Source organism: Sorex fumeus, unplaced genomic scaffold (assembly GCF_029834395.1).
Source record: "Sorex fumeus unplaced genomic scaffold, SorFum_2.1 ptg000028l, whole genome shotgun sequence".
In the NCBI taxonomy this organism is placed as follows: Eukaryota; Metazoa; Chordata; class Mammalia; order Eulipotyphla; family Soricidae; genus Sorex; species Sorex fumeus.
In genome coordinates this window covers 11,432,591-11,451,723 of record NW_026606085.1, presented here as the reverse complement: position 1 = coordinate 11,451,723, position 19,133 = coordinate 11,432,591, and the positions used below count along the sequence as shown (strand labels likewise).

At 44.3% G+C, this 19,133-nt stretch overlaps 1 protein-coding gene across 1 annotated transcript in view; it reads left to right on the top strand.

Annotated features, from left to right (window-relative positions):
- MMP20 (matrix metallopeptidase 20) overlaps positions 1–18,505 on the top strand; it is a 33,839-nt gene extending 15,334 nt beyond the window's left edge. The window contains exons 5-10 of the mRNA XM_056115166.1: positions 458–619; positions 3,532–3,664; positions 10,010–10,146; positions 11,250–11,406; positions 17,251–17,354; positions 18,286–18,505. Of these exons, the coding sequence (XP_055971141.1) occupies positions 458–619; positions 3,532–3,664; positions 10,010–10,146; positions 11,250–11,406; positions 17,251–17,354; positions 18,286–18,386 (794 nt within the window). The 3' untranslated portion in view covers positions 18,387–18,505. The remainder of the gene's footprint in view (positions 1–457; positions 620–3,531; positions 3,665–10,009; positions 10,147–11,249; positions 11,407–17,250; positions 17,355–18,285) is intronic.
- The last annotated feature ends 628 nt before the right edge of the window (positions 18,506–19,133 follow it).

The window sequence follows — 19,133 nt, the reverse complement described above, 5'->3', positions numbered from 1 at the left end:
TTTTTCTTTCTTCAATGACATAGTATTCGTTGTTTTATCCTTGAAAATAGGCTCCATGCAGAAATAACCTAAAGGAACCAATCCTCTCTAAGGAAGTAGACTGGGGATAGAAATTAAAATTCCGACATATGTCACAGGATATTTGAAAATCTTCCTTGTGGAAGATTTAGACTTGAGGAGCAGGCTGTGTGGACTTACATACCTGTATCCCTACCATTGCAAGGTCCAAGCCCTCCCTTCATTATCAGTCAAGAAAGAACGATTAGCAAGCCCCTGCCGATCAAAGGGATAAGAAGTAAACCAAAGTCTGCAGGGTCAGGGCAGAATAACCTACCACACTTGTCCAGTCATCGAAAGAAAGTGCTGTGATTTGAATGTAGATTCTCCAGTGAAGACAGACGATGCTAAAAACGGAACTCCATACTGATGCTGTCTTTTTCTTTCTTATGTTGTTTAGGCTTCAACTTATTCACAGTTGCTGCTCATGAATTTGGCCATGCGCTGGGACTGGCCCATTCCTCGGACCCATCAGCCCTGATGTACCCAACTTATAAGTATCAGCGGCCCTATGGGTTCCACCTCCCCAAGGACGACGTGAAAGGAATTCAGGCCCTGTACGGTACAGACGCTACTCTGACCATAGCACGGGGAGGGACAGGTTTCAGTCTGCAACTTAGAGAAAATGTTCTTTACCAGAAATCCCTGTGGAGGTAATGGTTAGGCCAGAGATACACAGTCCCCACCAGGTCCCCTTGGGAAGATCATATTTGCAATATATAAATATTGCTTCCCATGACAGGATGTATATTCATATCTTTTCTCCAGGGCATATTGATCCCTGGGAACCATTTGTTATTTCTTTGAGTAGATAGAAGTCATTATTTAGCCATTGAAAGAGGACAGATACAGTTTATAGTCCAGACACATGATGCTTACACATTTGCAGGTAAGTTACCCTCTCTTCTTAGAAACAATGATGATGATGATAAAAAAAATTCCATCACCCAGACCTTTACACAGCATGCACTTTACAATGCCATTCACATGAGTCTTTACAGAACATTATTGATGTTTGAAGTGTTTTCTTCTTTCAATGACTAAAAATGTCAAGGCTCAATTACATATTGAAAGATATCCCAGATTATCTCAAGCACTAGCATTCACTCAAATATAATCAAAGATGTTTAGGAAATCTGTTTTTAACCTTTTTAACAGAAAAACAGAACTATTGACCAGAAGAAATCTTAGAACATCCTTAGAACTTGGAGCTTTTTCTTTAATGGAAAAAAAGGAAAACTGATGTCCCTCTTAAATTTCAAAGCCTACTTATTCAGTCAATCCTTGCCAGAGTTTCTCTCCATACTCTCGGCCTAGAGAAGGACCCAGGGAGTCTGGGTGGTCCTACCACCCCTGCCTCCATGTATCAGCCTCTCCATCAGTTGCTCAGAAATGGGCGCACAATTCTGCAGTAAGATTTCCTGTTACGTGGGAAAGGAATGGCATCCATGCAGCTCTTTCACTTCAGAGAACAGGAAGGCACTGTCCTCGTCCTATGTGAGGGATAAGGAAAATGTTGGGAATGGGTCTGGTTTATAACACTTTCTTCATGGGGTCCAGAGACCCAGATCCCATGAGAAAAGCTATCCCCATGGGCCAAGAAGGATCAAGCCCCAAGTCCAGCAACACCATCCCAGACCAGGCCTCGTGCCCAGGAGCCTTGTCATACTGACACCCCAGGTCTCTCAGGAGCATTCATTCTCTTGTGGTCATTCTCGAGCAGATGAATGCAATAGAAAAACATGTCCTGTTGCCAGGGGCCATACAGACCCCCCACACACACACACCGGCTGGCCTGATTCCCCGCCCGCCCCAGAGTGCTCAGCACCTACTATAAATTCATCTGGGATGTGGCCATTTTCCCATTTCTGATTTCTCCCCCCCCCCCCATTTTCCCATTTCTGATTTCTCCCCCCCACCCAGCCTCACCCACTGCTGGCCTTACTCCTCATCATCACTCACTCCCAGCAGCCCTTCTCTGACCTTCACCTCTGGGTGTAAGACTTGATCAAGAGTAGGGGCCTGTCGGGGCAGACTGCTTGCTCTCTGTGGCTAGAGGATGGTCCCCAGAGCAGAGGAAGATGAGACACTCCAACCTATCCTGGGGAGAGGCCCTGAGCACTAGTGAATCCCCTGCCAGGAAATGCCTTAGAATGGCAACTGTCACAGCACATGGTCAAGACCATACTGTCTCAGGAGCTTTCCTGGGCCCCCAGGAGAGGCACAGCTCAGAAGCAACACCTACAAGTGGACAAAGCAACACCTTTACAAGTGGAAACACTTTTCTTACCTATTAAAATTAGGTTATAATTGACATAGAAACATCCTATTAGTTTAGATATACAACATAATGAGCTAGAGCGATATCACAGCAGGTAGGGCATTTGCCTTACATGTGGCCAACCTAGGTTCGATTCCTCCGCCCCTCTCGGAGAGCCCGGAAAGCTACCAAGAGTACCTGACCCGCAAGGCAAAGCCTGGCAAGCTCCCCGTGACATATCTGATATGCCCAAAATAGTAACAACAAGTCTCACAATTTGTTGTGAGTCGTTACTGGTGCCCGCTCGAGCAAATCGATGAACAACAGGACAGTGCTATAGTGCTACAGTACAACATAATGATGTCTTACTTCATACTATTTATACATTGGAAACTGATCATCATCATTCTAGTTACCATTGTGTGATCAGACAGAGGCAAAAAATGGTTGGGGAATTTGGGAGGGGGGTTTCTTGTGAGGGAGATTAGTTTGGAGGGCCACACCAGCTTACTCTGACTGACTCCTGGTTCTGTATTCAGGGAACCGAGGGCAGTGCTGAGGACAAGGCAGGGTCCAGACAGTGTTGAGGACAGACCCAGGAGCCAAGCAGCTTAACCTTTGTTCTCTTTCTCCACCCAGGGCTAAAATTTACTCTGAGAAACATTGAAATATTGAATGTGGTAGGATTATCTATGTTCATATTGCATCCCTGTGGCTTCTAAATGCATTTATAGTACCTGCAGCTGGCAAATTGAATGTAATTGTAATTTAAATGCTTTTCAGAAATGATGTAATTTAATAAAAAAAAAAAACTTCTAAGAAGGGTGTTAATATTGCTCCTCCCCACTCTAGGAAAACTGAGGCTTGAAGAGGTCAAATCATTTGCTCTAATCACACAAACCAGTGGATGAGCAAAAAGATTAAAATCAAGGTCTGGGGCTGGAGCAATAGTACAGAAGGTAGGGCATTTGCCTTGCACGCGGCCAACCCAGGTTTAATTCCTAGCATCCCATTTGGTCCCCTGAGCACCACCAGGAGTAGCCAGGAGTAGCCCCTATGCATTGCTGGGTATGACCCCAAAAGCAAAAAAAACAAAAAAATACAAAAGACACACACACACACAAAAAAAAACAGGTCTGCCTTCCTGCCACAGTCAGAGATGTGCAGGTGTGGCTCTGGACTTCAGGCTCTATCCTGACCATTTCTCTTTCTAGGACCTCGGAAACCATTCCTGGGAAAACCCACCTCACCGCACACACCCCCTCACCACCCTGACCTGTGTGATTCCACCTCATCTTTCGATGCGGTGACAATGCTGGGAAAGGAGCTGCTATTCTTCAGGGACCGGTAAGTCCAGAACGGGCCACCAGCTCTGATTTAGGAGGCCCAAAAGTTCCAGGTCCCTGCTGCTGCCTGATGGGGACCATGAGTAAACATTGTCCTGGGCTGGAGAGAAGGGGGGAGGAGCTGGGAAGAGATGTGGAGCTTCCAGAGCCCAGGGTCAGGAGTGCCTACTGTGTTCCGGTAGTGAGCCGTTTCCCTCTCATTCACTGTGTTTCTTCCAACACTTTCCACTGGGAAGTAGAGAAGAGAATCCCCAGTTTACAGTGATGAAAGAAGCCGAAAGGGAACAAGTAACTTTCAGGAGGTAAAAGGGGTTCATTGAGAGGCCGAGTTATGACTCCAGCCCAGATTTCTCTGCTGGCTGTTCAGTTTACTGCTGTGTTCCATTCGCCTAGTGAAAGGATGTAGCATATGCTCAACAAATGTTCAGTGATGAGGTGTAATAGACAGCCTGTTGGGCAGAGGGGTGGTTGGTCATTTGGCCTGGTTGATGGTCATATGGATAATTAGATCGATGAGAGAATTATTCCTGAGTCACCTCTCTGCCCAAACCACTCTTTCTCAAGGATCATAACTCCCTACCTGTCAGCTGTCAACAGCACAGAGAACGATGGAAGAGGGATGAATAATTCTAGTTAAATACAACTAGAGCTCCTTAAGTTACCTCAACGTTTGACTTTTTTTAATATTAGGGTTTTTGCTTTGGGGCTTCTTTCAAAAAGTTTAATGATTCGTTGAGTGATTGAGTGAAGACTCATTTGATGGGGCACACACCTGGCAATAGTTGGGGCTTACTGCTAGGCCTGCACTCAGGGGTCACTCCTAGAGGGGTTCAGGGGACCACGGGTGGAGGGGCTGAAACCAGGTTGGCCATGTGCAAGGCAAGCACCATCCCTGCTGTCACTTTTTTCAGGAACACATGCTAGAGATGGGAGAGCCAGGACTCACTGTCACACCACTGATGATGTCTGTTGCTCACTCCCTGGACACCTGCCCTGCTGTGTCCCAGAGCTACAATCTCACAATTCTCTCTCTCTCTCTCTCTCTCTCTCTCTCTCTCTCTCTCTCCCCTTACTGGCTGTCACCAAAGGCCCAATGTGCCTGGGGAGCCTGAACCAAAAACAAAGGAGTTCTTTTAAGACTCAGTCTCATGGCAACCTGGGGGTTTTTATGAAAGAGCTCCCTGTCTGTCCCCCGCCACCCACCAGCCTGGAATTCCCCATCACTAACAATGACCTATTGATGAGACGTTTCACGCTGTAGATGTCATAACCACACGATTTGTTTCCAAAGCAAAATGGAATGCAGTACTCTTATAAGTCACCTTGACATGGTCACCTATTCTTCTTAGTGTATGAAGTTTATTGGTGCAGCCTGATGTTCTCTTTGAAGAGAAATGAACTTAAGTTAAAAGTCAAAACTTTCATAAATATTCAAATCACATATAACAGATTCCAAATATGGGTTGAAGCAATAACACAGCAGGTAGGGCACTTGCCTTGCATGCAGCCGACCTGGGTTCAATGCCCAGCACCCCATCTGGCCCCCAAGCCCCACCAAAAGTGATCCCTAAGGGCAGAGCCAAAGTAATCCATGACCACTGCCAGTTGTGACCAAAGAACAAACCAAAAAATAAAATCCAAACTATTAAGATGACTTGAGATTTCCTTAGGTACTCAAGGGAGAGAAAGAAATAGCTGAAATTGCATTCATTCCAAAATTCTATTTGCATATCTCTGGGTTTTACACACTATAAATTTAAGGATAAATTAAAAAATATAACAATCAGTTATAGAACTTAGAAAAATAATAGCATTTTACAAAGGGAGTAAGCATAGAGATCAGTCATGTCCAAGTCCTTCATTTTGAAAATAAGTAATCTAGGACCCGAATTGTGACCCAGTGGTAAAAGTCCTGGCCTGCATGTTTGAGACCCCGGGTCTATCACTAGCAACAACAAAAATGGAAATCTGGGGATTGAAGTTTAGATCCCTCAGTCTGTGTATCTTTGTCCAGATTTCCCATCAACAGACTCTTGTCCAGACACTGTAGAAAACCTATGCAATGGGAAAATTTCTTTAATTTAAGAAACAATAGGAGGTGGAGCCATATCACCATGGGCAGAGTACCTGCCTTGCATGCAGCCCATCCAGATTCAATCCCAAGCACCACATACTATGCCCCAAGCCCCACCAGTAGTGATCCCTGAGCAAAGAGCCAGAAGTAAGTCCTGAGCATCCCAGGTGTGACCCCCTCCCCAAATGAATACAACAAAATAGGGTCAGAGAGATAGTCTGTCTTTTTTTAACTGTCTACAAATAACACTTCAGAAGAAGAAAAAAAAATATTCCAGAGTATATAAAATGACTTTGTATGTGTTCTCTCAATTGAAAGTCCTTTGAAGTCTTGCAAGATGTTACTGTTCTCATTCTGAGTTGAAAGAAGGAAACTGAGCCTCAGAAAAATTAAATGACTCACACAAGGTCACCTATTCAGTGATAAAACAGGCTTCAAGCTTGCCAAGTCTCTTCTCCCATTCCACATTGCTCCATCTCAGGGAAGATTAGTGACAATGGAGAGCATCAAAGAGAAAGAGGCCTTTCCACCTGACCTTAGCGATGGGGTCACTGTTAACCTCAGCAAGGCCTCTTGCGGCTCTCTTTTTAGAGTCCAGGAGAGTAAGGGCTGGGAGGTGATGGACAATGAAAGGGCTCATTCAACTCACACTAAAGTGCCTTGAGAGTCTCAGTAGCAGACGGGAAAGCAGTTACTGAGAATAAAAGACCAGGTCAGCTTTGGCAGGAGGGCACTGAAGACAGCTGGGGAAGACAGAAGAAAAACCAAAGGTTCTACAAAAAGAGACCAAGTCCCTAGGCACCCCTGGGTTTAGTGACCAAGTCACTAAACCTGGAGTTCAAACTCCAATGGTCTAACCCACACCAAGAGGCTGGCAGAGAGCCGCAAGAGGCCTTGCTGAGGTTAACAGTGACCCCATCGCAAACTCCGTAATCATTTCCTGTTCTTCAATAAAAGGGAGTGGAAACTTCAGAGATTATGAAAATCAATGATCAAGTAAGTTCTGCTCAATCAATCCTCTGTCACTCACATGGTGGGAGGAGGGACATAAATATATTTGGCAGGGAGAAGGGGTCCTGCCTGACTCTGAGACTCTGAGAGACAAGGGAGTTCAGGCACACAAAGATAAACCCTATAGGTAAATTACCTAACTGCAGGGCTGTAGTCTCAGGATATTCCTTTATTTTCCTCTCCTTATCAAAGATCCCAGACACAGTAACAACAAAGTCTCCAATGGAGACGTTACTGGGCCGCTCGAGCAAATCGACGATCAACGGGAGGGCCTTTACCTTTACCTTTTATCAAAGATCCTGTTACAAAGCACTGATACAAGATCTACTTTTATTGTCTGGTTTATCTACTTGCATTGTCTGGTCCAAATACATTGTAAACTTATTCTTTTCTAACAGGCTCATTGATTTTTTTTTAAATAGGGGCCACCTATTTTAAATGGTGGCACTGGGGACAATGGTCCCAAGGTCAACTCTGTGATGTACTGGGGTGAGGTGTGCGGTTCCAGTGACAGAATCCAAGGCCTCACACATGCTGGGCATGTACCATGCTGAGCTGGAGAGAGCTTAAGTATCCTTAGCCTCTAGACTCTTCACTCATTTTAAATCCATTTATAGATTTACTAGGAGGTCTCCTGCTATACCTTACATGTCAATTGTAATCCTTTTGGTACCATAAAATCTAAAGTCTACATTTAAAAATCCTTTGGAAATATATATATATTTATATATATATATATATATATATAAAGGCCCTCCCGTTGATCATCGATTTGCTCGAGCGGGCCCAGTAACGTCTCCATTGGAGACTTTGTTGTTACTGTGTCTGGCATATCGAATACGTCACAGGGAGCTTGCCAGGCTCTGCCTTGCGGGCGAGATACTCTCGGTAGCTTACCGGGCTCTCCGAGAGGGGTGGAGGAATCGAACTCAGGTCAGCCATGTTGGCTGCGTGCAAGGCAAACGCCCTACCGCTGTGCTATCGCTCCATACATATATCCTATTGCTTCATTATACGAGATAACTTTTCTTCTCTGGAGTAGTATGAATGTTCCAATGATTACTTTAGAAATAGCAATCCTCCATTTAAGTGATGGGTAATGTTTATTTGCAATATATAATAAGATATATCATATATAATTATATAGAATATTATATAGAATATATATTATATTATCACTGTATCACTCTATCACTGTCATCCCATTGTTCATCCATTTGCTCAAGTGGGTGCCAGTAATGTCTCCATTCATCCCAGCCCCAAGATTTTAGCAACCTCTCCTTACTCGTCCTTCCCAATGGTGTCATATTGGAGGTGCTTTCAGGGTTAGGGGAATGAGACCCGTTATAATATATATTATATATTATATAATATGTGTATATTATATAATATAACATATTATATATAATATTTAATATATCCCATAGAAGCCACCACAGCATTTAACTAAGTTCCTGAATTTTGGCACTGCTGATATTCTGAGCAAGATTAGTCCTTATTGCATTGGCATTTCCTGTGCACTATGGGATGTTAAACAATGTTTTTTCAGACTTCAGTAATCCTGCCCACCCTCAATTGCAACAGTCAGAATCTCACCAGTATTGCCAAAATTCCCTAAGACCTAACTTCTTAAACAGTGACTCACAACCCACGGGGGCCACATAGCTGCAAGTGGGGAGGTCACAAAAAAAATTGGCAACAGTAAAAGTTTCTGAAAGTGAAATGACCAGTAATTAATTCAAACCAATCATGTAATGAATCTGAGGTGTTTCTAGCAGTGCCAGCCCATGATGCATTTCTCTTGGATGGGAAGGAGTCACCAATGGGAAAAGGTTTAAGAATCCACAGGGCACAAATGCATGATGGGTTTAGAACAACCACTCTAGTCCTCACAGTATCCACAGCATCCTAAATTCACATTTATTCCTAAGGAATTTAAGAGTCTATGTATATAAGAAGTTGTAAAAGTGCATTTTTAATTTTTTGGTTTAGGGGTTGTTTCTTTGGGGGTTGGGGGTGGCAGTCACACTAGGCACTGCTCAGTGGCTAATCCGAGCTCTGGAGTCCACTCCAGCTGATGCTCGAGAGACCCTGTGATGCTGGGAATCAAACCCAGACCCCTTAAAGGTGGTCTGTGCTCAGTTTGGCTGGCTCTAATCACCACACTTTATCACTTCTCATACTAAATCAGAAAGAACATCAATGTCCTGTAAGTTAAAAATAAAAGGTAGGGTTTAATTTTTACCTAGAGTCACTTGTTGATGTTTAACACGAAAGAAAATTGACCCAACTTTGAGTGTTCAGATGGCTGCTGGAATACCAACTGAGATTCATCAGAGACATGACTCAGGTGGGCCACATTTGCATCAATTTTTCCGTCAGTACATGTGTAAGGCCGTGATTTTATGAAAATAAGATTGGATAAATGAGATACTAAGCCTCAAGTTAACTATGCATGCCCTATTTCTGTTAATTAGTCATCAGGTTCAAGGACAAAAATACTTTCAAGTGATGAATATCTAGGACAGTGGTTACCAATCTTTCTGTACCTCAGACCAGCATTAGTGTGCAGACTAGTGATTGAAAAGGAATGGCCACATGAGAATTATAATTGTTAACATTTTAGCTATTCTTACAGGAACAATTAACATCTCCCAGCCACAGTTAATTTTTACAATATTCATAATGTTTAGCCAGATTATACTTATCTATGAGATCTTAATTTTTTTAAAGATCAGAGTGGGGGGTGGAGAGATAGTAGAGCAGTTAGGGAAGTTTGCTTGTGGCTGGCTTGGTTTCTCTCCAGCACCACATATGGTTCCCTGAACCCTGCGAGGAGTGATCCCTGAGCACAGAGCCAGGAGTAAGCCCTGAGCACTGCCAAGTGTGGCAAAAACAAAAAACAAACAAAAAAAAAAAACAGAATGTAAGGAAGGTCTGTATGAAGTGACACTTAGGGAGGTTCAAATGAAAAGTGTAAGTCACTGACAATTTCATGCTTTATCCCCTCATGTTTTGAATGACCTTCATTAAATAAATGGGATTGCATAGATGTTATGAGGACAAAGAGGGAGGGGGGAGAAGCTATTTCTTTAAACCAAAACCAAAAACTAAAAACCTATGTTCTTTTTAAAAACAAGCCAAGCGCAAGGTGCATTCAAAAATGGCCCCCCAGAGAGGAGCTTCCAGCCCGTTCCAATCCATGTTGAGTTTAAGCTCCAAATCAACCCCTGACTGATTTCTCTTGGACTTGCCCGATAGGATTTTCTGGCGTCGGCAGGTTCACTTGCCCTCAGGGATCCGGCCCAGCACCATCACGAGCTCCTTTCCCCAGCTTATGTCCAATGTGGATGCAGCTTACGAAGTGGCTGAACGGGGCACCGCCTACTTCTTCAAAGGTACTTGGCTGACCCCTCCTGGGATAGGCAGTGGGCGCATGCCTATGCCGGTGTGATGAGGACTCGTGGCACAGACCATATCTGCTCAGTGACCTGGGTCTCTGTGTATGTTCCTCTCCTTCTGCCGTGTAGGAATGCCACCTACCATGTTAAGACAAGTCTGTTGCTAAGTGCAGAGCCCAGGGGCTTGGAAACCTGGCACAGACTGCCAGGGCTTATGCTCAGAGTCCTACAGCATCTCTTCTGAAAGGCTCAAATGCATTTCATCAAACCTGGAGTCCAGCTGCTGCTGTGCAGTGCTCCTGAGGGACTCCTGTGGCTGCAGGGGGACTCTCAGTCTCTGCTCCAACCCGTTGCTGCTTGACCTACTTTAGAAAGTTATCTAAGTGCTCTGGGCCTTCATTTGTTCCTATGCAAAATGATTCTAGTACTACCAATCAATCCTGAAATGTGAGAATGGTGAGCTGGCAGGACATAGCCAGTATTAATTGCCAGTTTTAGCTTATATAGACTGATAAACTTCAGCTTATTAAAGGTTGGTCTAGGGTCTGAAGAGAGAGCACAGTGCTTAAGTTGCTCGCCTTACACACAGTCAACCTGGGTTCGATCCCCAGCACCCTCATGTGGTCCTGTAAGCCCTACCAAGGATCACTGAGCACAGAGCAGGAGTAAGAGCACAGAGCAGTGCCAGGTGTGGCCCTCGCCTTCCCCAAAAGGCTTGGACTAATTTAAGTCAGAATCATAGAACTTTCATGATACTTGAACCTTTTGTCATAGATTAGAGACTAAACTGAGGTTTATAAGTAAAAGGAATCATGAAAAATAATACTGTGTTAAATTTAAGAACAGAAATATCAATAGTATTACTTTCTTAAAGCATGATGAAGACTTTGTTATGTTTTGTTTTGCCTCCAGGACAAGTTTTAAGTCTTTTACTGAACTGATTCGGAGTTTATACTTCCTGTTGGCTATCACCATGACAGATATCACCATGACAGATATCACACAGCCTTAACCTGCCTAGGGCCCTCCATAGCATACTCTGAGTGAAGTGCATCACCATAAGGTACAGAGTTTTCACAAACTCTGGTTTCTATTTTCAGGCCCCCATTATTGGATAACAAGAGGATTCCAAATGCAGGGTCCTCCTCGGACCATCTATGATTTCGGGTTCCCAAGATATGTGCAACGGATCGACGCCGCTGTCTATGTCCCAGACACACAGAAGACCCTCTTCTTCGTGGGAGATGAATATTACAGGTACAGCCTCCTCTACTCTTGGTGGCACACGTGTATGCCAAGGGAAGCACAAAAAAAAGAACGGCAGGCAAATTCAACAGGTACCCTGACCCTTCCTGGGAGTATCAGGCCCTGATCACTGAAGCCATCTTCAGCATCTAGAACCTTCCAAACGAGAGGTGAAGTGTTCATTCCAGAATTGCATTGCTTAGTCCCCAGGCGAAAGAACACCCTTATCTTCCAGTGCACACTCAGTAACTGGATTGCCCTGTGGCCGGGTGCAGCCCCCCCAACACAGCACAGAACTATCCATTGGCAATAGTTGTGTGAGGGAACCCCCAGGGCCAGTGAATACCGACACTTCCAGAATCCTGGTGATTTTGTGTAGAAGAAGGGCAGGGACACACTCGGTGAAGGGAAGCTCTGCTAGCTGGAAAGGGCCTTGTTATTAAGTCCTGTGCCTCGATGTAGAACATGAAGGTGTTCCACCCCATGTGGACTATATGTCACATCATTCCTCTCTTGCAGAGTTTTATCCACTACACCTGGCTCAACCCTCTCATGCATACATTCCTATATTTAATTGACTGTATGAAGGAATAACTATGCCTTGAGGCCAATTTCTGCCAGGTCGTCTCTCCCTACATTCCCATTCTCACAATGATATTATTTGTTCTTCTAAGCTCCAACAGAGAGAAGCGAACGATGGGTGTGCATTGGAATTATGTCATGAGAAACCACTATTAGTAGCATTGTAGACCACAGAATCTCAATGGTTAAAGCTTTTTTTTTTTATTTATTTATTTTATTAGTGAAACACCATGAGGTACAGTTATAGACTTGCAAATTTTTGTGCTAGGGTTTCAGTTATACAATGATCAAGTACCCATCCCTCCACCAGCGCCCATCCTCCACCACCGCGGGTCCCAGCATCCCTCCCACCCCCCATCCCCCCCAGTCCACCCTGTCTCTGTGGCAGGGCATTCCCCCTTGTTCTCTCTCTCTTCTTTTGGGTCCTGTGGTTTGCAAGAGAGGCATTGAGTGGCAATCATGTTTGGTCTATTGTCTTCTTTCAGCATGCTTCTCCCACCCTGGGAGGATCCTCCCAACACCCTTTATTTGGTGCTCTCTTCTCTATCTGAGCTTCCTGGTTAAAGCTTTTTAAAAGAGAAAAAAGTGGGGCTGGAGCCATAGTATAGCAGGGAGGGCACTGGCCCTGCACAGAGCCAACCTGAGTTTGATCCCCAGCATTCCATATGTTCCCCCTGAGCACCACCAAGAGTGATGCGGTCTCTCCACTCCTTGTCAAGCGTGCATTCACAGGTCAACGCTCACTGGGGAGGAATGTTGCCCCCTTATTTCTCATCTCTGTTTACCACCCGGTTGTTATCCCACTCCAGAAATCCCAGCCAGGCAGGGCTGAGGCTTGTAAAGACACAAAGAATTAAGAGCAACCCAAGTGCCCTGCTAGAAGTCACACGAGTGGGTGAAAACAAAGAAAAGCACTGAGCTGGCAAAGGTGTGGGCTGCAGTGAGGGGCAGTCGGGCTGGCTGTCACCCTGAGAGGGTGGAGGGGACTGCCAGGATGCAGCCCTGGCGCTGGTGCATGGAATAGCTATGCTGTGGGCAGGTGCAGGAAGCTCTTGCTGTGACTCAGCCTGAACTGGATCACGTAGGCCGAAGGGCAGAGACAACCTGGGCCTTTCTAGAAAGATCAGGATTAACTCCATGAAAAGGTGAGTGTCAGTAAATACTTTAAGTAACATAGCAACCCCAACTGTCTGTGTTGTAGTCCTCTCTCTCTCTCTGAGAGCAATGTGACAATTAGAGATCAGACTGGAAATGAGCGGAACCAGTTAAGTCAGAAGGATTGGGGAGAGTCGAAGTGAGAGCACAGCAGGGAGGGTGCTTGCCTTGCATGTGGTTGATCCTGGTCAATCCCCAGCATCCCAGATCTCCCCCCCCCCCCCCCCCGTCCCCCCGAGCTCTGCCAGGGGTGATCTCTGAGTGCAAAGTCAGGACTAAATCCTGAGCATGGTAAGGTGTAACTGCAAAACAAAAACAAACAAATAGAGGTTTAGGGAAACACATTCAAAATGTTGTGTGCCTATCGGGCAGGCCGGAAAGCTTTTGCTCTGTGAACAGACTCGGGGCTGGAGCGATAGCACAGCGGGTAGGGTGTTCGCCTTACAAGCGGCCAACATGGCCGACCTGAGTTCGATTCCTCCGCCCCTCTCGGAGAGCCCGGCAAGCTACCGAGAGTATTCGATATGCCAGACACAGTAACAACAAAGTCTCCAATGGAGACGTTACTGGGCCCGCTCGAGCAAATCGACGATCAACGGGAGGGCCTTTACCTTCTTTTAAGAGCAGAGAACACAATATGTGCAGGTCCTGCTGGGCTTTCCCTGGCTCTGGCAGCTCAGTTCTCGGAAATGAAAGGGGATAATTTAGGGGCTGGAGGTGATGCTTCACATGCAGGATCCCCAGCATCCTCCCAGCACTACATGATCTGCTGGGCACTGTGCTCGGAGTGGCCACTGGGCCCCAGAGTGTGTGCTACTCCCTAAAAAGAATAGCTTATTTTATAAATAAAAATACAACTAAAGACATAAGGAAATAAAAACTTCAGACCAATAATTTTTGTTAAAATGAACACTCAAAGCTTCCAAAGGGGAAAGAAAATAGTTGAGTGGTCAGGACGGGGTGCTATGCACACATTCCAGGACTTTGGTTCAGACTCCGCCCCACGTGGCCTCCAGGAGCACTTCTGGGTAGAGCCACGGAAGCAACTCAGCATCCTTGGGACCTCTCAGTGCACCACCTGGCGCAATTGGTCATGTATTACATGGAGTGGCCTTGGCACCCCCTGAGAATTCCTTAAGAGACTCCAGGGGGCTGGATTGACAGCACAAAGGGTAGGGCGTTTGCCTTGCATGCATCTGACCAAGGTTCGATTCCCAGCATCCCATATGGGACCCCGCGCACTGCCAGGAGTAATTCCTGTACAGAACCAGGAGTAACCCCTGTGCAAACTCCTCCCCAAATAGTTACAAACAAATCCAGCAACATAGAAAATCATGACTAAGTGAGACTTTCCAAGGTCTGAAGGGTTGACTTCACATCCGAAAATCGACTACTGTAATAAACAATATTCATAGACGTGGAAAAATGCATGTCAAAACCAGCTCTATTGGGGCTAGAGAAATAGTACGGGGGTAAAGGGATTGAGATGCTTGTTCTGTATTGTATCAACCCCAGTTTAACTCCCAGCACCACATAAGGTTCCCCAAGCCCATCTGAGTGACTCCTGAGCACAGAGCCAAGAGTGAAGCATAAGCACTACAAAACTATATATATATATATAAGATTAAGTGACCAAAGCAAGGTCACAAGATAAAGAAACAATTCCCTCTAAGGCTGCAGAATATGTCATTTGAATCTTTGGGCAGGGGCTGTCCACAGTGCTCGGGGCTTACTATTGATTGTGCTCAGGGATTATTCCTGGCGGTGTTCAGCAAACCATATAGTGTCAGAGATCGACCCAGAATCTGTAGTTTGCAAGACAAGCTCCTTGCCCACTCTACTACCCCTTTGGCTCCTCTCCTTTGAGTCTAGAATCCGAAGTTTTCCCCCCTCTGTTACCTAGTGGTCATTCTTCATTCCTGAACTATTTGTTCATGATTCCAGTTAAAGTATTCATGAATCATTCTGTTAGAATATTTCTCATGTACCCTCATTAAAATCCGTAACTGAACTCTCTATCTTCTAAATCTGACTCCTTTATTTGTCTTGGTTCTCTGGACTTCCTCCACTACTTTCTTTTCCTCCTTTCTTCACCCTTCTCAACTTTGCCTCCTCCTATACAATGTTTATTTTCAATTGAATCACTGCGAGATACACAGTTACAAGGTTGTTCATGATTGGGTTTCAGTCACACAATGTCCCAACACCTGTCCCTTCTCTAGAGCACATTTCCCGCCACCAGTGACCCTGGTTTCCCTCCTGCCACCCTCCCCACGCCTTCTACACAATGTTATTCTGATGAAGTGTTTAAAGATTAGGAAAGATTAGATTCCTTGATGAGTTAGGATCCCAGATAAAATTACAAAGTCCATTCCGCCTCAGGCACCCTAGTCAGAGTTAATGATTCTCTGTGTTAAAACAAACTGAAAAGTCCTGTGTCTCTTGCTTGCCCTGGGTGTCTGTCCACCTGCACCAGGCTCCCTGAGTTTTCTCCTACCTCCATGAGGAGCCCTCTGGAACCAAGGCGCTTTCCCCTGATTACACAGTCAGCAGAGAATAATGAAGATCCAGCCCAGCACTTTCTGCAGATTGTGCTCATTGCTCTATTACAAAAGTCCCCAAATCTGTTCTCAAAGCAAAGACTCTCAGTCTCATGAAACTATTTCACAGTAAGAACACAAAGGGGCTGGAGTGATAACACAGCGGGTAGGGCATTGCCTTGCATGCAGCTGACCCAGGTTCGATTCTCAGCATCCCGTATGGTCCCCTGAGCACCTCCAGGAGTAATTCTTGAGTGCAGAGCCAGGAGTAACCCCTGTGCTTTGCCGGGTATGACCCAAAAAGAAAAAAAAAAGAACAACACAACAGAATAAATAAATATAAGGTCTGTGTCAATATTGGCAAAAACCACTTCTTGTCCTGAGGTTATATCCTGTCTGCTTATGTTAATGCCAAAGCCTTTGATTTGTTTGTTTTTGTTTTCTCTCTGATACCTGGTAATGCTTAGGGGAGATTTCTGGCTCAGGGCTTTGGTGTCAGTCCTTGTAGTGCTCAAGTTCCCTGGAGTATTGATGATTGAACCCAGGCCTCCTGTGTGCCTCCATGCAAAGCTTGTGCTTGTTCATGGAGCTCTCCCTCGCCCTCAAGTTTCTTTTCTTCGTTAAATGATAATTTACAAATAGGTTGAAAATAGGTGATAGTCTTTTTAAAATAGAATTTGATATTCATGGTCTTAGTTGGTAAAATGAAAATATATATATAGCCTTTGTTAGTTATGTAGGCTCTGTCTTTTATATATAAAAGGTCCAAATGAATTATTAATGATGCTATCAGACATCCCAAAATGGTGATTTCTGTGTCACACAAATACTTTGTTTTATTAATTTTACTTCTGGAGGGAGAGGCCTCCTAAGCAGTGTTCACAGGGCCTGGGGGCTACTACAGTATTTAGAACAGTCCCTCGAAATCATTTATTAAGATTAATGCTCTTCGGAAAGCAAAAGACAGGGGTGTCTAAGGCAAGTAGGAGAACATACAGGTTTGACAGAAAGAGAGAAGGATTCTTCAACATATAAATTCTGGAAGAGATAAAGGGAAAAAAAAATTCCTTAGGGACCGGAATGTAGCTCGAGTGATGGGGCATATGCCTCACATACACAAGTTAAGCTCTGCCTTTGCCCTGAGCTATGCAACTAGGAGTGCCATGGGGTAAGGTTCCGATAACAAGAGATATTTTAGTTGTGACTTCTAAACCAGTGAGCAGCCCCTGAACCTCAAAGATCTAAGAAAGAGATGGGGCTGGAGCAATAGGACAGTGGGTAGGGTGTTTGCCTTGCACATGGCCAACCCAGGTTCGATCCCCGGCATCCCATATGGTCTCCTAAGCACCGCCAGGAGTAATTCCTGAGTGCAAAAAAAGCCAGGAGAACCCCCTGAGCATCGTTTGGTGTGACCCAAAAAGCAAAAAAAAAAAAAAAAAAAAAAAAAAAAAGAAAGAAAGAAAAGAAAGATCTAAGAGAGAAGGAATAGAGTGTGTGTGTGGGGGGGGGGAATTCCTATCATCATCATCACTGTGTCATCTACAATTAAAAAGAAACCTTCTGTTAATACTTCTTCCAGCTATGATGAACGCAAAGGGAAAATGGAAAAAGATTATCCCAAGAACACTGAAGAGGAATTTTCAGGAGTAAATGGTCAAATAGATGCTGCTGTGGAATTAAATGGTGAGTATTTTCACACACAAAAAAAAAAAAAAAGAAAAGAAAATGTTAACATGGGAACTGTAATAAGAAGTCTGGACTCTACTTCCATAAAACAGAAAAATGGGCTTTCAAATAAGAGTCCCTGATGGTCCTGTTCGGCTCTGGAATTCCTAATAGTTGAGCTAGATTATCCTCTAGAAAAAAGATAGTTATTCTCCTTTTGCAAATTGAATGTCTTTAATTGTATGGCTTCAGTCTATTTACATAAAAAAAAAAACTACCCAGATCAAAATGACCAAGTTTACCTCAAAAACACACTCGAATACACATTCTCTCAGCATTTCCGGTGCCTGTCCTTACTTCATTACCCAATTCCTGGAGATATGGGGAAATTGAATTGAATAAAATTAGACTGAGTAAGTTGGATTGAATTTCCTGAATGACGTAGTAAGCCAACACAGTCTTCTCTGAGGGTATAACAGGGCGCTGCTCAGAAATGCAAATAGTTCCTGCATTCCTACATGGTCTCTGTTCTTGTGGACTGGTTAATAACTGCCAGGTAGACCCCTCCATCCCACACAGATGAAATCACTACAGTAAGAGAACCTATGATTGAGTGTTGAATTGGGTACCAGGTAGTCTTCGTGATAGAAGAGGTGGTCTGTGGGTTGAAGAGGGGAGGGGAAGAGGTATTTATACATGCGATCAGTCTGGGCAGAAGCACCAGGCTGGGGCGTGTGCTGTCAGTGACCCCAAGGAGCATCTGGAATAGAGGAAGCGGAGAGAGATGGTGGGCAGTAGTAGGCTGCAGCAGGAGCTGTACGTGGACCAGCTCACGACCTCCTGGCAAAGTCTCAGTGTTCCTTGGCGCCACATCTAGAAAGCAAATGATCTCATTTAGAAACTTGCAAGTCATGTTAACAACCACAATTTCATCGTTTTTCTCGTTTAGGCTACATTTACTTCTTCTCTGGACCCAAAGCATACAAGTATGATGTGGAGAAGGAGGATGTGGTCAGCGTGGTGAAATCTAGCTCCTGGATTGGCTGCTAAACAGGAAGCTGCCAAGTCTCCCATCAGGACTGAAGATGCCTGCACACAGCTGATAACAGCTATGAAGGATGAGAGCAGCAAGTAGGGGAGGGCGCTGCCCAGCCTTCTGTTTCTAAGGCAATTCCGAGTCCCCTGAAAACTAGTTATGCTTCTACATTTTTACATAGCTGTGGATTCCGAATTGAAATTGTAATCCAAATGGGGAATTCATATTTCACCAACTTTACTCAAAAATCAGAATCAATACAACATGCTCTTTTGTTAGATACCCCTTTATTTTTTTTCCTACCTAATAGACTGAACCAAAACGAGGCTAGGTTTTTTATTTCCAGGAAGAAACTTACTTATGACTTGTAACATACGTTAGAATTCTTTTTATAGGCAATGTCATTACCATGTAAGTTATGATTATTCATTGTAAGTGGTGGCTTTTGCGTTCTCAATATTTGCTGTGGTTAATATATTTGGCTTTCTTAAGTTTAAACATGTCACAAGCAAAGTGCTGTGTAACGTTTGTTTCTAGTGGTTTGTTTAACTCTGCATGCTTTTGCCATCCTTGAAATAGGTTATGGTGTGCAAAATATTCAAATGACTCTTCATTCTAGGCAAGAGATGGGCATTTTGCAATAGAAGAGCTTAACAAACACCAATAAAAAATGTTGTGTTTGAACATTCCTTATTTCTCTTTCAGTTAATATTTGCTAGCTTATTTTACACTTTGCTTAGCAACAAATTTTGCGTACCTCA